The sequence below is a fragment of the Gopherus flavomarginatus genome, chromosome 7 (assembly GCF_025201925.1).
Source record: "Gopherus flavomarginatus isolate rGopFla2 chromosome 7, rGopFla2.mat.asm, whole genome shotgun sequence".
Taxonomy (NCBI): Eukaryota; Metazoa; Chordata; order Testudines; family Testudinidae; genus Gopherus; species Gopherus flavomarginatus.
The window spans coordinates 47,953,427-47,968,728 of NC_066623.1; the positions used below are offsets into that span (position 1 = coordinate 47,953,427).

The following is a 15,302-nucleotide window of genomic DNA, read 5'->3' on the forward strand; positions in this document are numbered from 1 at the left end:
TGTCTTTGAATTGGCAGGACTTCCAGCACCCAAAAGGGGAACCATTTAACCAGGAGCATTACTATAGAGACAGCCAGAGCAGGATCCTTTGTGAGAACTCACAGCTCTCAAACCCAGGTCCATGGGTCCTCAGGCACCGTTTGCATCCAGGCCAGCCCTGGCAGCTTGCGTCTATGGACTTGCAAAGAGACAAGCTTGGAGGCTGAACTCAGGAGCTCCTGCCCTGGCCAGTTGGCAGACAAAGACCATATTCACATGGCATGTCTACACTGCAGTCAGAGGTGTGATTGTAGACTGGGTAGACATACCTGCACAATTTTTAATCTAGTGAGCACTGCTAAAGATGATAATAATGATCTAGCTGCATAGTCCTGGCACAGGTTAGGAACATGGTGATCATAGTCAGTATCCCTGGGGTGCTTGTACAGCCTGTGCTGAAGCCCATACTGCTGCATCTGCACTGTTATTTTTAGCCATGCTAGCTAGATTAAGGCTAGCTCTGGCATATGTACCCAAGTTGCAATCATACTGCCAACTGCAGCATAGACCTAGTCATCCCTCAGACCGTGAAGGAGGCAAAACTTGGATGGGTCTGTGTTGATGGGATCTGGAGTGGGTACAGCCAGCCCTCCCTCAGAGGGGAGGTAATGGTTTTTGCTCCCTGCTGCAAAGTACATAGGTTCCTAATAAATATAGAGAGATACCTATCTCACAGAGCTGGAAGAGACCTTGATAGGTCATTGAGTCCAGTCCTCTGTGTTTGCTAGCAGGACCAAGTACTGATTTTGCCCCAGAGCCCTAAATGGCTCCCTCAAGGATTGAACTCACAACTCTGGTGTTAGTAGGCTAATGCTCAAACCACTGAGCTATCCCTCCCCCTCCAAGCTCTATACTGGTCTCAGTCAGTGAAGGGCAGCACCTGAGAATGGGACTCCACCTCACTTACACCCATAGAGTGACCAGACAGTAAGTGTGAAAAATTGGGATGGGAGTTAGGGGTAATAGGAGCCTATATAAGAAAAAGCCTCCAAAATTGGGACTGTCCCTATAAAATTGGGACATCTGGTCACCCTATACACACATGCCAATGCATGACTTGGACCATCCTGCAGTTTGCACAGACATAACACAAGCAGCAGCCTGGATTTTTAAAGATGATTGTTATTTACAGTTGATCATTTTACAGAAGTACAATACAGGGTGTTCTTACAGAGAATAAATAAGGAACTACAGAAAACTATACATGTGTATCATGTCTCCTTTTCAAATACAGAGCACTTGTAGAGAGCAGTTTTGGAATGAGTATTGAAGTTAGATCAAGCACTATGCATTAGGAATGGAAGACACTATTTGACATGCTCTGTACTGGCTTGAGCTATACAGCACAAGGACCTCTTAGCCCCAGCAACAGGTCACAACATTGTTTCAGAGGCAAACTTTCTGCAATTGGGGAGGGCAGGAAAACAGACATCAAGGTTCATTAAACAGATATGCTTGGTATTTACAACACAGGCACAGAACAATAAACTGTCTACATCAGTTCGATATGGGCCATATACTCCTCCTTCTCACCTCACTCAAGTCAGTGGATTTACACTGATGATGACTTACTGTTGGGAGAGGAAATCTGTCCTGTTGCCTTTTATTGACCTGCTTTGCAGAGCTGCTGATCATGCCAAACTACAACTGGAATCAATGGGCGCTACAGGTGCTCCACAGCTCTGAAAGGCAAGCTCTTTTATAAAGCTCTCCATGCTTCACCTATTCAAATTTGGGGCACATTGTCAAGTTGCACTAGGGAAGTCTAGGGCCCGATTTCCCACAACTGTGTACCTTGTGTCCGTATTTACGTGTGCAGAATGCCACCAACTCCCAATGGTCATAGTTCACACCCTCTTTGCACGCAGTTAGCACTGGTGTAAACGGCAACACAAGGTGCCAGTAGTGCAGGTTTAGAGCTGCTGCATGCAATAGACATTTGCGCCATGTTATGAGAAAGCAGGATTTTGCACCTGTGGTTGCTAGGAAGCATAACATATATTAAAAATACCTACTCTATCATACACTTCACTGGCATCTTTCATCCCAAAGAACCCAAAGAGTTTTAAAAACATCTTTACAAACTGTATATACACACGAGTCAGGGAAAGGCAGCATGTTCTGGGGCAGAATGCAGCCAATATCACATCAACACTACACAATAGTTTAGGTCAGGAAGTGAAGGACAATAATCAAGTGAAACTGAAGAGGGAATTTAGGGAGGCAGAATGTTAAGATTTAGCTATTAGAGAGACAAGCTGGGTGTGGTAATATTGTTACCTCATCTTGCCTCTCTAACACCCTGGGACTGACACGTCTACAACTACACTGCAGACAAGATTTAGCAATGCTTCAAATCCAGAAATCCCTTTTGTTTATGTCCTTGAAAATGCACCAATATTGCTGGTGATAGCATAGCACAAATTTTCAATCTGGGGCCCAATCCTGTTGCTATGGGGTTTTGCCATTGACTTCAATGGCCAAGATTTTTTATGAACGGCGAGGGGAGGCACTAAAGTTAGTATCTTAAATCCATATTTAGATGCCTAAAGAAGTGGCCTCATTTTGAGAAATGCTACTCTGCAGCTAGCAGTGCCACTGATTTGAGAAATCCAGCCACTTCTTTAGGTGCCCCAGTACGGAGTTAGAAACCCAAGTGTGATAAGCCATTTTTTAAAATCTTAGTCCCTAAGTGCAGATTGGAGTCTAACATTTGCTACTTCATGACTGCTGCTGCAAAGGGAGTCCCAAACATTGCTTGGGTTAGGTCAGTCTGACACAGAGAATCTGCTTGGTTTCATATTAATTTCTTGCAAATAGCTCAGTGTATTGTTGATCCTGTAACAAGTTCATGGTTACTCAGCACATTACAGTTGTCACCCTGCTGCAAACCATGGTCTTCTGCAGCTTGATGGGAACAGAACTCAGACCCTACCATTTGATGGGGGCTGGGGGAGGAGGAAAAGTCAGACTCCCTGTTATTGCAGCTACTTTAGAGTTTCCATTAACTTTCAGCAGTGTCAAATATATGACACATAGTAACTCAGTTTTTATTCTAGGTAGCCAAGGGCAGTGGTGCCACGTACACACTAGCAAGTTCATTCTCCAGCAATTTAAAGATGATGGAGGTCAGTTTGGGGGCAGAAGTAACTGGACAGTTTCCTAATTAGCTGCTTAAACTTTATCTATTCTCTAGTAGAGTTGGTCTGAGATGTGAGAGCAACACCAGTGGGGGGGAAATGTTATTTCATTTGCCATCATCTTATTGGTGTGAATGGAAACAACTGTACACATCTAAATATATGCATCTAAGCATGGGACCAGACCTGGCTCTGACAGTGAAACCAGTACTGGCAGCAGTTGCAAGGGTTTGAATTCTCCATCACTTGGTCACAACTCCTGATAGTTTGGGATCCTCTGTGGTCATAGAAGGGACCGTAAGGGTCATTCAGTCCAATTCCCTAGCCCAGGTGCAGGATTTGTTGGGTCTAAACCAGCTTGGGCGGATGGCTCTCCAGCCTCCTTTTGAAAACCTCCAGTGAAAGAGCTTCCACAGGCAGTCTGTTCTGTCGTCCAACTGTTCATATAGTTAGGAAGTTTTTCCTGAGATTTAATCTAAATCTGCTGTGCTGTAGTTTGAACCTTTGCCTCTTGTCCTGCCCTCTGTGTCAAGCGAGAACAACTTTTCTCCATCTTTTTTATGACAGCCTTTTAAATATTTGAGGACCACTGTCATATCCCCCTTAATCTCCTCTTTTCCAAACTAAACAAAGCCAGTTCCATCAGCCTCTGCTCAGCCTTTGCATTCCATCCCTTCAATCATCTTTGTCGCTCACCTCTGGATCCTTTCTAGTTTCTCTACATCTTTTCTGTACATTGGTGACCAAAAATGGACACAGTACTCTGCTGGTCAGAATTTTTCAGCTCTGTTGCCAAGCTTTGCTCTTGAATACAGCACTGCAGATGAGCTCCTTTTTCCAAAACTGGAACAAAAAAAGTCCTGCTTGGCTTTCTGAAAGCAAACTCCAATATGTGATTTTGTTCCCTCTCTTTGGTTGATTTTTTTTAAAGTGCTTGTAAAACTAAAGGAATCTAACTTGTTGAAAACAAATGCAATGCTCAGCTCAGAGATGGTTCCAGGCTGCAGAGTTTGAATTCCACAGTAGATTTGGAACCATAGTTCCCTTGTGAGCCCTATCTCTAATGTCATCAGTCTGTGATGCAGATAGCTGTAAAAAAGGGAGCCATCAGATGTATTAAAAGTGTTCCGGATATGACATTTGTCTTGCGTTTGTGCATGTGTTGGGGTGAGGACCAGACACTGAGTGGATTCCAGAGCCTTGGGTGCATGGCTTATAGAACCAACTTTTTTTTCTGTCCAGCCCATTCTGCATATTCTAACATAAGAACAGCCATACTGGGGCAGACCAAAGGTCCATCTGGCTCAGTACCCTGTCTTCCAACAGTGGCCAATGCCAGGTGCCCCAGAAGGAATGACCAGAACAGGTGATCATCAAGTCATCCATGCCCTGTCACCCATTCCCAGCTTCAGGCAAACAGAGGCTAGGGACATCATCCCTGGCTATCCTGGCTAATAGCCATTTGTGATAAATGAAGTTGGGAGGGCTTCATTTTATGGACACCCAGCCAGCCAGTTAGCTATAAAATCCCTCTTGGTAGCTGTTCTCTACTCGCTTTACCTGTAAAGGGTTAAAAAAGCCCATAGGTAAAAAGAAGGGGGTGGGCACCTGACCAAAAGAGCCAATGAAAAGGCTAGAACTTTTTAAAATTGGGGAAAAAAATTCCCTTTTTCTGTCTGTTGTTGTTCTCCAGAGAGAGACACAGAGCAGGAACAGGGCTGAACTATGTAGGAGGCTTTAAGCCAGGTATGAAAAACCATCAGATCATACCTAGAGATTGCTTATCTAAAACCTCAGATATGTAAGTAAGTCAGGGAAGGTCTAGAAGGACGCGATTAGGGTTACTTCTCTTATTTCTTATTGGCTTGTGGCCTCCTCTGTGCTAACCCCAGGTGCTTTTATTTCGCTTGTAACCTTTAAGCTGAACCTCAAGAGAGCTATCTTGATGCTTAATTTTTGTAATTTTTTATTTTTGATCTAGAAAAAAGCCTAAGTTCCAGGTGTATTTTCTTTCTTTTTGTTTTTAATAAAATTTACCTTTTTTAAGAACAGGATTGAATTTTTGTGTCCCCAAGAGGTTTGTGCATATGTTGTTTCATTAGCTGGTGGCAACACCTGATTTCCTTTTTTTTTTTTTTTTCCTCCGCTCTTCCCCTTAGGGGGAGTGTAAGGGCTTGAGGGTACTGCACAGGAAGGAATTCCCAAGTGCACCTTTCTGGATTCTCAAAGGGTTTTTTTTTGCATTTGGGTGGTGGCAGCATCTACCCATCCAAGGTCAGAGAGAAGCTGTAACCTTGGGAGTTTAATACCAGCCTGGAGTGGCCAGTATTAATTTTTAGAATACTTGCAGGCCCCCACCTCCTGCATTTGAAATGCCAAAGTGGGGAATCAGCCTTGATACCATTGATGATTGATTGATTGATGAGCCATTCATCCTTCATGAACTTATCTAGTTCTTTTCTGAACCCTGTTATAGTCTTGACCTTCACAACATCCTCTGGCAAGGAGTTCCACATGTTGACTGTGTTGTCTGAAAAAATACTTCCTTTTGTTTTTTTTAAACCTGCTGCCTATTTAAACCTCCTCCTCTGACCCCACACCAATCCATCCTACACCTAGTGCCCCACCAATCTGCTGTCAATTCCTTCTCTGCATCCTCCATTGGCTCCCTCTTCTCCATCCCAGCCAAGACTAATCTTGCCACAAACTTGCACCAAAATAGTTCAATGGCTTTTAATTTACATATTCTGTTATTTTGTGGCAGGTCACTGTGTTAACATTCATATTTCAAAAGAAAAGTATCTTGTTAGAATTTGCTGAAGCGTTTGTGTGAAGAAACAAAAGTCACACAAACTAGATGAGGTCTGCTGTCATCGCCTTCAGGTTCATCTGAGCTGGACCTGCTGTCCTGGGGACAATCACTGTCCTGTGTGGTCATGCCATGTCTGCCAAGAGAGTGCTAAGGGGAGGTAGAATCCTACCAAACCAGGCTGGAACAGCTTACACGCCCTGTGCACAGAGGCATGTGAGCAAACCAGATTTCAGCCATATGGACTCAGAGGTAGAAGGGTGCCCTGCAGGCAGACGGAGCATACTCATCAGCAAACTCCTTTGTGGGGCCTTATTGCCACTTGGTGGTAAATTCAAGTACTCCCAAGTCACCCTCACATATTTCTTCTAGGCCTCATCTACACATAGACTTGTAGCCATTTAACCGTATGTTGTTAAACCAGTGCGACTGGCTTGTTTTACAGGAGGGAGTGGAAGATTAAAGAAGTCTCCACTGGTTTCACTGCAGATTTCCCCAGTCCATGTCCAGAATTGCTCTAACTCTAGATCCAGCACCAGGAGACGGTGCTGTAGAAAATCAGCATCAATGGGGAGAGGAGTGCATTTCTCAGGATTATTTTTATAGCACTAAATATGCAAATTGAATATGGGACAAGGTTTCTCCCCCAAAGAGCCCACAGACAGATGCAGAGAACCTGGGCTGGGCCTAATGGGTTCACAGTGCAGCTGAGGAGCTCAATGCAAAGGTGGCTGGAATGGCTGGAATCAGTGAATGCTGAGCTGGTCCCTAGGCACAACCCAGAGCACTCCTGCCTGAAAATCTAGGCTCAACTCTGCCACGCTATTTAGCAGAAATACTGAGGGGGCTGAGAAACCATCCACTAAAATGAAAAGACGTAGCATGGACACAGATATGAGGTGGCATGATCAAGGCATACAAAACAATGAATGGTATAAAGATGGCAGACAAAGCATTTCTAGTTCCCCATTTAAACTGCAGACCTCATTGCCATAAGAGACCAAAAGCTTACAAGGAATATAAAAGGGCTGGATATTTACATAAATCTTGAGAACATCTAAAATTACATTGTATAGGTTTAAAATTGATAAAGGGCAAAACCCCTCCTGTTTCAGAATATAAGCCAACCACTAACTGGGAGCACTAGGAAGAAACTTCCCCTGTAGGCACCAATACCACCTTCCTTTAATCACACCTGGTGATACAGCAGTTGCCTCAGTTTCCCCTTGCAACTCTGCCTTGACTTCTCTCTCACCTGGTTGAATAGTTTAACTTAGCTCTGCCTCTAAGTTAGGAAAACACCAGCCCTTCTAGAGCAAACAAGTTCAGTGAGAGTCCAAGCACCAAGAGCTCCAGTAAGCCAACTGCATTGCTTGGGGCCAAAGCCTTCCCTCAGGTCTCAGATATCTCCTACTCTTGACACAGAGAAGTAAGGGGAGACTTTCTCCCACCATGACCCACAAAGCGCTCCACAACAGCCTGATCGGAAGCGATGATCACCTTAGGCTTCCTTCAAGCCCTGTGCCAATGTTCAGCATCACTTTCTTCACCCTCTGAAAAGCTCTCTGAACAAACTCCCACGTAACTGAACTCCCTTGTCCTGGGGTTCCTCCCTCTCCACAACCTCCACTCCATCCCAGAGACCCACCAGCCATTTCTGTGTTCTCCACGTCTCTCTCTTTCTCTCTGTGGAAAGCCCCACACAAGTCTGATCTCAGAGATAGTAAGGCCAATCAAATCATGTTAGAATCCCATTTGGCTACAATCACATTTAAACTGTGCTTAAGCATGATTTTTAAATGACAGTTCCTACAGTATAGAAGGGGGCTAGGACACTCTGAGACGTGTCTGTCACCAAAATGAGGGAGGTTTTTGATGAAAAACTGCAAACACCTAAGTAATGCAAGAAAATACTCTATGTTAGTAGTTTAGGATGACCAACTCTTGCAGGGAAAGCCTGCCAGTACTCAGGACCAGTCAAATTAGCCTTTGAAAGAAATCCCTTAAATCTTACTCTTTGCCATTCCTCAGCCTAGTCTCATTCCCCTGCTGATAAGAGATCCCAGAAAGGTCCTTTAATTTATTTAAAGAAAACCATTTCAGGGAGAGCTTAAACAGCTTTTAGCATGACTAAAGCTTTGCCATTTGCCTTAACCTGCCCAAGACTGGAAGTGCTTCCTGCACAGAGGCTGATTTTATGGCCATGGGGCCTGGGATTGCTGCTAAGGCTGAATGACAGATTTCATTTTAATAGGAAAGAAAAATGCCAAGGAACTTTTCTGTTTTTTTGGAATTTCAGGGAATACAGGAAAGACAAATTCTGCTCTTGATGCAATTTTAATTATTTTCCTATCATTTCTTTGATGGTACTTGCTATTTGCATGGGGGAAAATAAACAGAATATAGTCCTGATTGCTCTTTATGTATAGGCTCAGAACCTTTCTCCTCAATCATCACGCACAAAGGCCAGTCTACACTAGCTGAGAATATGTCACCACTAACTGTTGCTTGGAATGCATTAAGCTTGCAACAGCTTAGGTCTGCAAACAACCAGAGAGGGGGCCAAGTGGGGCAATTTTCCTCAGGTCCTGCAGGGGCCCCCATGAGAGTTTTTTGGGGTCCCGGAAAACTCTCGGGGGACCCGGCCCCCAGAGCTTCTTCCGCTCCAGGTCTTCGGTGGCAATTCAGCGGCGGGGGATCCTTCCGCTCCAGGACCTGCCGCCGAAGTGCCCCGAAGACCTGCAGCGGGGGGTCCTTCTGCCCAGAGACCCGCCCCTGAAGTGCTGGGTCTTCAGCAGCAATTCGACGGCGGGGAACAGGCCCCCTGAATCCTCTGGGCGGCCCTGCAAACAACAGCCCTCCCAAATGGAAATTCTACTAACTGTTTGCAGTATCTGGCATGAAGCTGTTAGCTTAGCATTGGCTGCACCAGTGCAGTCTGCAATATTTGATTCCCTGTGTAGTTTGGAATGCCCAAGCACTGAATTTGCCCAGGTTCAGCCCATCCTCCCAACTCCACCCCATAATGCATAATTTCACTCAGGGAAATTACCCACACTCCCAGCAACACTATGAGTCCCCAGAGAAATCCTAGAAAGTAAGGGTTTAACACTGGCAGACCAGGTGCCAGCTCATGGCAAGGGCCCAGGCCTTATTAAACACTGACAAATACAGTGTTGGAAACCAGTCTGGCTCACCTGTATGTTAGGGTGGTTAAAACAGATACTAGAGTTATATGAATGTGTTTAGTTTATACTTTATGAAATGCTTGTAGGATGCTGCATGTATTATCTCACTTATAATATCTGTATCCCATGTAATATTTAAGTATTTGTTCTGTAACTATGAAAGTGTTTGCTATGAAACTGGGATACCCCCACCACCGTCAGGAGAGAAGCATTACAAAAGTGTGAAATACTAGTGTACCACAAGAGGTGTCATCTTCTGCCCAACAAAAGATCTACAGACACAAGACAAGCCACTGTGGTACATCAGTGGACTTGTGATTGGTCCCCCCACATGCATGAAGAGGTGACGTGCACAAATGTTTGTCCCATCAGTTTGAACTCAGAGGCAAAGGGAATAAAAATGCTGTTTGGACTCTGAGGAGCAAGATTCCTAAACATAAGCAAAGATCCGCAGCTGGTTTAGCCCTAAAGAGCATATAAAGCTTGCACACTATAGCAGCTATCGTAATCTTTTGGCACCTGCTTTAACCTTGTAAATAACTCTTATTTCTTTTAATAAACCTTTAGATAGTTTATTACAGGATTGGCTACAAACATTATCTTTAGTGAGAAATCTAGGGTGCACTTGACCTAGGGTAAGTGACTGGTACTTTGGGACTGGGAATAACCTGAATATTGCTGTGATTTTTGGTGTAAGGGACCATCTATCACAGAGGCAGGCTTGCCTGGGTGACAAGACAACCCTGAGCGCCTGAGGCGACTGTCTGTGGCTCCAAGTTAAGACTGTTACAATGGTTGAGGAGTTCACATTTGTTACTTGGTTGATGAAATCTAAGTACAGAACATACAAGGAGTTTGGGGTTCGTGCCTTGTTTCTTAACAGACTGCCCTGAGACTGGCACCCATATTCGTGAGTCATTCTAGACACCCTGGCAACTGGTACAACTGCAATTGCAAGTCTTTCTGGGTGCTGATAGCCAAGATGGTTCTGGTGCAAATAGAGCTGCTGTGTTGACATACCAGCTGCTGTCAGGACGAGTGAGGCAGCCAACTATTTCACACAGCCCACGTCCCTGCAACGGTTTGCTCACTTAGCATAGGCAAAGCACTCATATACGCATGCCCTATCCATGCTAGGTTATACTATACTGGAAACAGTGCTAGAGGTTTGGGCATCTCAGTATGAGCATATCAGACCAATTGTGTTCTCTGTTGAATTTCAAGGACTGGTGTGTATGCAAATAAGAGGCATCCTTGTAGGAAACAGAGGCGTATGCCATACTCTAAGGGTCTCACTTTCATACCCATTGCATCAGCAAGTCCCTTTGTGTACACTGATTGGAAACTGACAGAGCAAACAACGCCAGTAGGAACACTGCACAAATCATTCATGCAGCAACCAAATCTGGGGAATGCCAGGGAGCACATTCATTCTCACAGAAGCTCCAACCACAGCTAGATTGGTCCCAAGTACTTTCAGCTGGAAATCCTTCTAGACCACTGCTGGGAGTCAGACAAAGTCCTAGAACAGAACATGACATGCCAAGGGAGCCTCTGTGTCAAGATGGGGTGGGTAGGAGAGGAGCTATCGTTAGTGGTAACTCCAGGCATTGTATTCACAACAAGCAATGTTATCATAGTACTCAAGGTTACTGCACGCAGGGGTGGGTGCTAGTGGCAGCCCTTGGTGCTGGCGGATGTCCAGAGCAGTGCAACATCCTGTTCCTTTACTTATTAAAGCTCGGGGGCAGGGGGTTATACATGGGGAGGGTACTGGGCGATTATGGCCATTTAACCTTTGAAATGAAATGTTTGTTCTAAAACATCTCTCTAACCCTGATTCTCAGGAAATGCAGAGCTAGCACCTACCCTACTAATCTGGTAGCTGTAGGATTTCCCTACCCTGATAGCATGAACAGCAGATGCAGAATGCATTTCTCAGGGACATGAAGTCCTCTCAAGAGGCTGTGCCTGAGTCAGAAGAGGGCACCTCTGCTGTCCTCTAGATGGGTGGCTTGTCATTCCTCATTGGTCCTGCAGCAGATGCAGTAAACCATATGCTCCTCAGAAAGCAATGCCCCCACTGCAGTGGGAATGTTCACCTACCAAGCAGAATGCACATTCCAGCCCAGCAGCTGGCACATTGTACTACACAATGTGTTTGGGCTTTCCCCTGTCTAACGGGCTGTAACCAAACAAGGATGGGAGTAATCCTAATCAGGCAAATGCTAAATCCATTTAGCCTGTCTAAAGCCTAAAAGTGACCAGACAGGTTCAGTTTTCACTTTGTAATTGCACAGCCCAATCTGCTTTAGTGGCAACTCCTGCATCACTGTGTTCCTCACCTGCATTCCCTGCACTCGGCACATCCCCCAAATACCCTCCCTTTACCATGCACTTTCCTGGTGTGTGCTCCCATCCACGGATGCATTTCCAGCACATGAGGAGCCTAATGGAGAACATGGGCCTTACTTTTCCTCTTCCAAAACAGGAAACCATAATCCTCTTTGACTGAATCCACTGATAAACAGGAACATGCCACATCTATCAATAACCCTTGTTCATCCGTTGTCATTCCAGACTTAGCTTGTCATATGAATTATGGATTCGGTCTGATCTAGGCTTAGTTCCTTCTCATTTTTTTCTCCGCTTATGGTGGTATTTTAATGTGCAGTAGAAGAAGCCCCACTGCCCAGGTTTTGTTGTGAGTCCAGGTGAAGTGGCTTCAGTTTTTACAGGTGGGTCTTCTGGGGTGGGATGAGGAGCAGGACGTGTAAGGGAAGCAAAGTGTCACTCTTCGCTGGCTGATGGTTGCAGGAGGCGGTGAATTTCCTGGAAGGAGGGGCGATCTTTCGTGTCTCGTCTCCAGCAGCTGAGCATTAGCTTGTAGACAGGATCAGGGCAGACAGCAGGTTGGGGAAGGTATGTCTTCAAAACAAGACAGACATTACAAAAGTAGACAGTTAATGGCATACTTAGACAGCCTGGAAGTAGAGCAAACTCACGCCAGGGAACTTGATTTCTCATTATGGAGGGGTCGTTGCCCATTGTAGTAAAAGAAAGCCAAAGGTCCCAGACTTATTGTGAAATGCATAATGTATCGGGCTAGAGAAATGGGACACTGAATGCAGAGATTTGATTGTATCCAATTACCCAGATTATTACTACTGTCCTCTGAACACTGGGAGCAGTCAAGATCGTGCTAAGGCTCAATCCTGTACAGTGCAGAGGGTTCAGACCCAATCCAGCAAAATGCCTCAAACACAGAAAGCATGAGCCACCAAAAGCAGTTAGGGTACAATGGTGATGAAGCTTTTTGCTCCCAGCCTATTTACTCTTTGGCTCACGCTCTAGCTCAGGCTGGGTTTGGGCTCCCAGTGCTGCAGGGGAAGGTTACACTGAATGAAAAAGTTTGCACTGAAATTTAAAAAAAACTACAATGAAAGCAACTTTGCAAATGGAGCTGCAATGGGGACTCGGGAATAAAGTCAGAACCTCCCATTCCATTATAATCCTGATTTGGATACACAAACAACATAACCCCCCCACCCCCACACACATGTTGACTTCACCAAACCTTAACCCAGATGCCTGAAATTATCATAAGATGTATGCAGCTGCAGCAACAAAAAGAGCTGGTCAGAAAACAGAATTTCCATTCTGCAGGAAATTTCAACATTTCAGTATTTGTTTTCTTTCCAAAGTGGAATGAAAGTCTAAATTTCCCACCAAATGGAAATTCCAAAACATCAAAATGTTTTTATTAAAATGAAATAATTTTACCTTATTGAATATCAAAACAATATAAAATATTACATATATTATATTTAATAGTAGATATATAATATATATTTGTAATATAAAAGTCAAAACAGTAAAGTTGAAACAAAACATTTTGACATTACTGAAATTAAATGAGAAAGCTGAAATGATTCACTTAGAGATTTTTCCAGTGAAAATTTCATCAAAATCAACATATTCCTGTGAAAAGTTCTGATTTTAATGAAACTGCATTTTCCAAAGGAAATTTCAAACAACTCTAGCAACAAAGTTTCACCAAAAAGATGTTTGCCTGAAATTGCAGAGAGGCTGAAACTTTGACTCTGATGGGTGTGAATCATGCCGAAAATACTCAGCAATGTATGTCATGCCAATGGGTGTTTCCATCTCTAAGCCATTGCTGTGCATGTTGGGTGGGAATGAAGCACACTGAATGCAGACAGAGCACATTAGCAGTGTGCCAGAATGCAGGATATGGAATTTGGGTACAATATACCTGACTAAGTGATACTTTGCTACTGTACACTGGAAACAAGGGGCACATATTTTTGACAATGAGGGTGATTAACTAATGGAATAATTTACCAAGGCTGTGGTGGATTCTCTATAACTGACCATTTTAAAATCAAGATGGGATGTTTTTTTCTAAGAGATCTGTTCCAGGAATTATTCTGGGGAAGTTCTGTGGCCTGTGCTACACAGGAGATCAGACTAGATGATCAGAATGGTCCATTTTGGCCTTGGAATTTATGTAAAACTAGTGTGCCTGGGGGAGCAATGAAGTATAACTGCTCCCAGAAGGAAGGCACTTGACAGTGCAGACTGTGATGGCTTCAAGAAGTCAGGAGCCAGGGGAGTTTCTACTGCCAACACAGGTGTAGCTCAGTCTAAGGGATCTAATGCGGGGAGCTGCTAAGGTTGTCTTGGAAATTGTGCTCCTGCTTTTGAAAGTTACTGACAACGTAACCCTGTGTGTGCTGGAAGTAGGGTGACCAGATGTCCAGATTTTACCAGGACTGCCCCAGTATTAGAGGCTTTGTCTTCTTTAGGACCCTATTACCCCCCCATCCCAATTTTTCACCCCTGCTATCTGGTCACCCTAGCTGAAAGGGTCACACTACCTCTATGTTTCTGGACATTCGCAGAGAACCTAGGCACAGAGAGGGCTCTGCCAGAACCTGCACTGGGCATTTCAGTGCTCTCCTTTTTCATCTTTAAAGTGAGATCGACCTTAACGCTGAATTTTCAGCCAATCTAACATTGTATTTCTGTTTACATTGGAAATTGAAAGTTTATGGAGCTCTTCCTTTGAAGGTTTTGATAGAAATTGTACTTTCAAGCTTAACTTATCCTTAACCAAGCTTTTTGTGGGCTGGTTACGGTGAATGAGTTCCTCCCCACCCGACCCTGAATTAATTATTTTCTGTCCCTTCCTTGGATGTATTTCCCCACCACATTTCCTACCTGCCGCCCCTGATCCCTGAAGAATTCTCCAGTATTCTCAATGACCTGTTCATCTGACAGCTGGGAATACGGCTGCTCTCGGCAAAATGTGAAGGTCTCCCATAGTGTCACCCCAAAAGCCCAGACATCACTGGCTGTAGTGAATTTTCCCTATGGGTGAAAGCAGAGATAGAAAGCTCAGGATTACAGATGCGTGTGCACACACACACACACACACACACACACACACACTCTCTCCCCTCCTCCCCCATAGCCAATCCCTCTTCCCTCATCTCAGAGAAAACATTCAGGTGGCAACAACAGAAACCACTGGAGGCACCATGACATGTTTCCTGATCTTGTTCACATTCAGATTTATTCATGATCTGTGTCATGCTGTCTAGTGTAGCCACAGGCACTGACTTTTCAAAGTGCTGGAGAGTGCTCAACCCACTGGCTCTGCCCCAGGCCCTTCCCCCTCTCCACCCCTTCCCCGCAAAGTCCCACTCTTGCACACCTCTTCCTGCCCAGTTCTGCCCCCACCCCCAAGCATGGTGCATCCTCACTTCTCCCCGCTCCCTCCCAGGCTCCTGAACACCGCAAAACAGCTGTTCACGGTGGGCAGGAGGCATGGGGGGGAGGAGGAGCTGATCCACCGGGCCTGCTGGCAGGTGGAAAGTGCTAGAGGTGCTCAGCACTCACCATTTTTTTCCCCATGGGTGCTCCAGCCCCTGAGCACCCACAGAGTCGGCGCCTATGGGTGTAGCTCACAGCCATGAGTGTCGACCTCAGGGCAGACTGTCAGAAAACAGGTCAGACACCTCGAAACTGGTGTGTGTTCCATAATTAGATTTCACCAAGCCAGTAACAAATGTGAACTCTGTGATCACTATCCCAGTCTTA

The 15,302-nt window shown here is 44.9% G+C and overlaps 1 protein-coding gene across 4 annotated transcripts in view; it reads right to left on the bottom strand.

Annotated features, from left to right (window-relative positions):
* Positions 1-9,601: 9,601 nt before the first annotated feature.
* DDR2 (discoidin domain receptor tyrosine kinase 2) overlaps positions 9,602-15,302 on the bottom strand; it is a 153,025-nt gene continuing 147,324 nt past the window's right edge. For all 4 annotated transcript variants that reach the window (XM_050963124.1, XM_050963126.1, XM_050963125.1 and 1 more), the window contains 2 exons: positions 14,421-14,570; positions 9,602-12,104 (listed from right to left, as the gene is read on the bottom strand). In XM_050963124.1, coding sequence (XP_050819081.1) covers positions 11,967-12,104; positions 14,421-14,570 — 288 coding nt within the window. In that variant the 3' untranslated portion in view covers positions 9,602-11,966. The remainder of the gene's footprint in view (positions 12,105-14,420; positions 14,571-15,302) is intronic.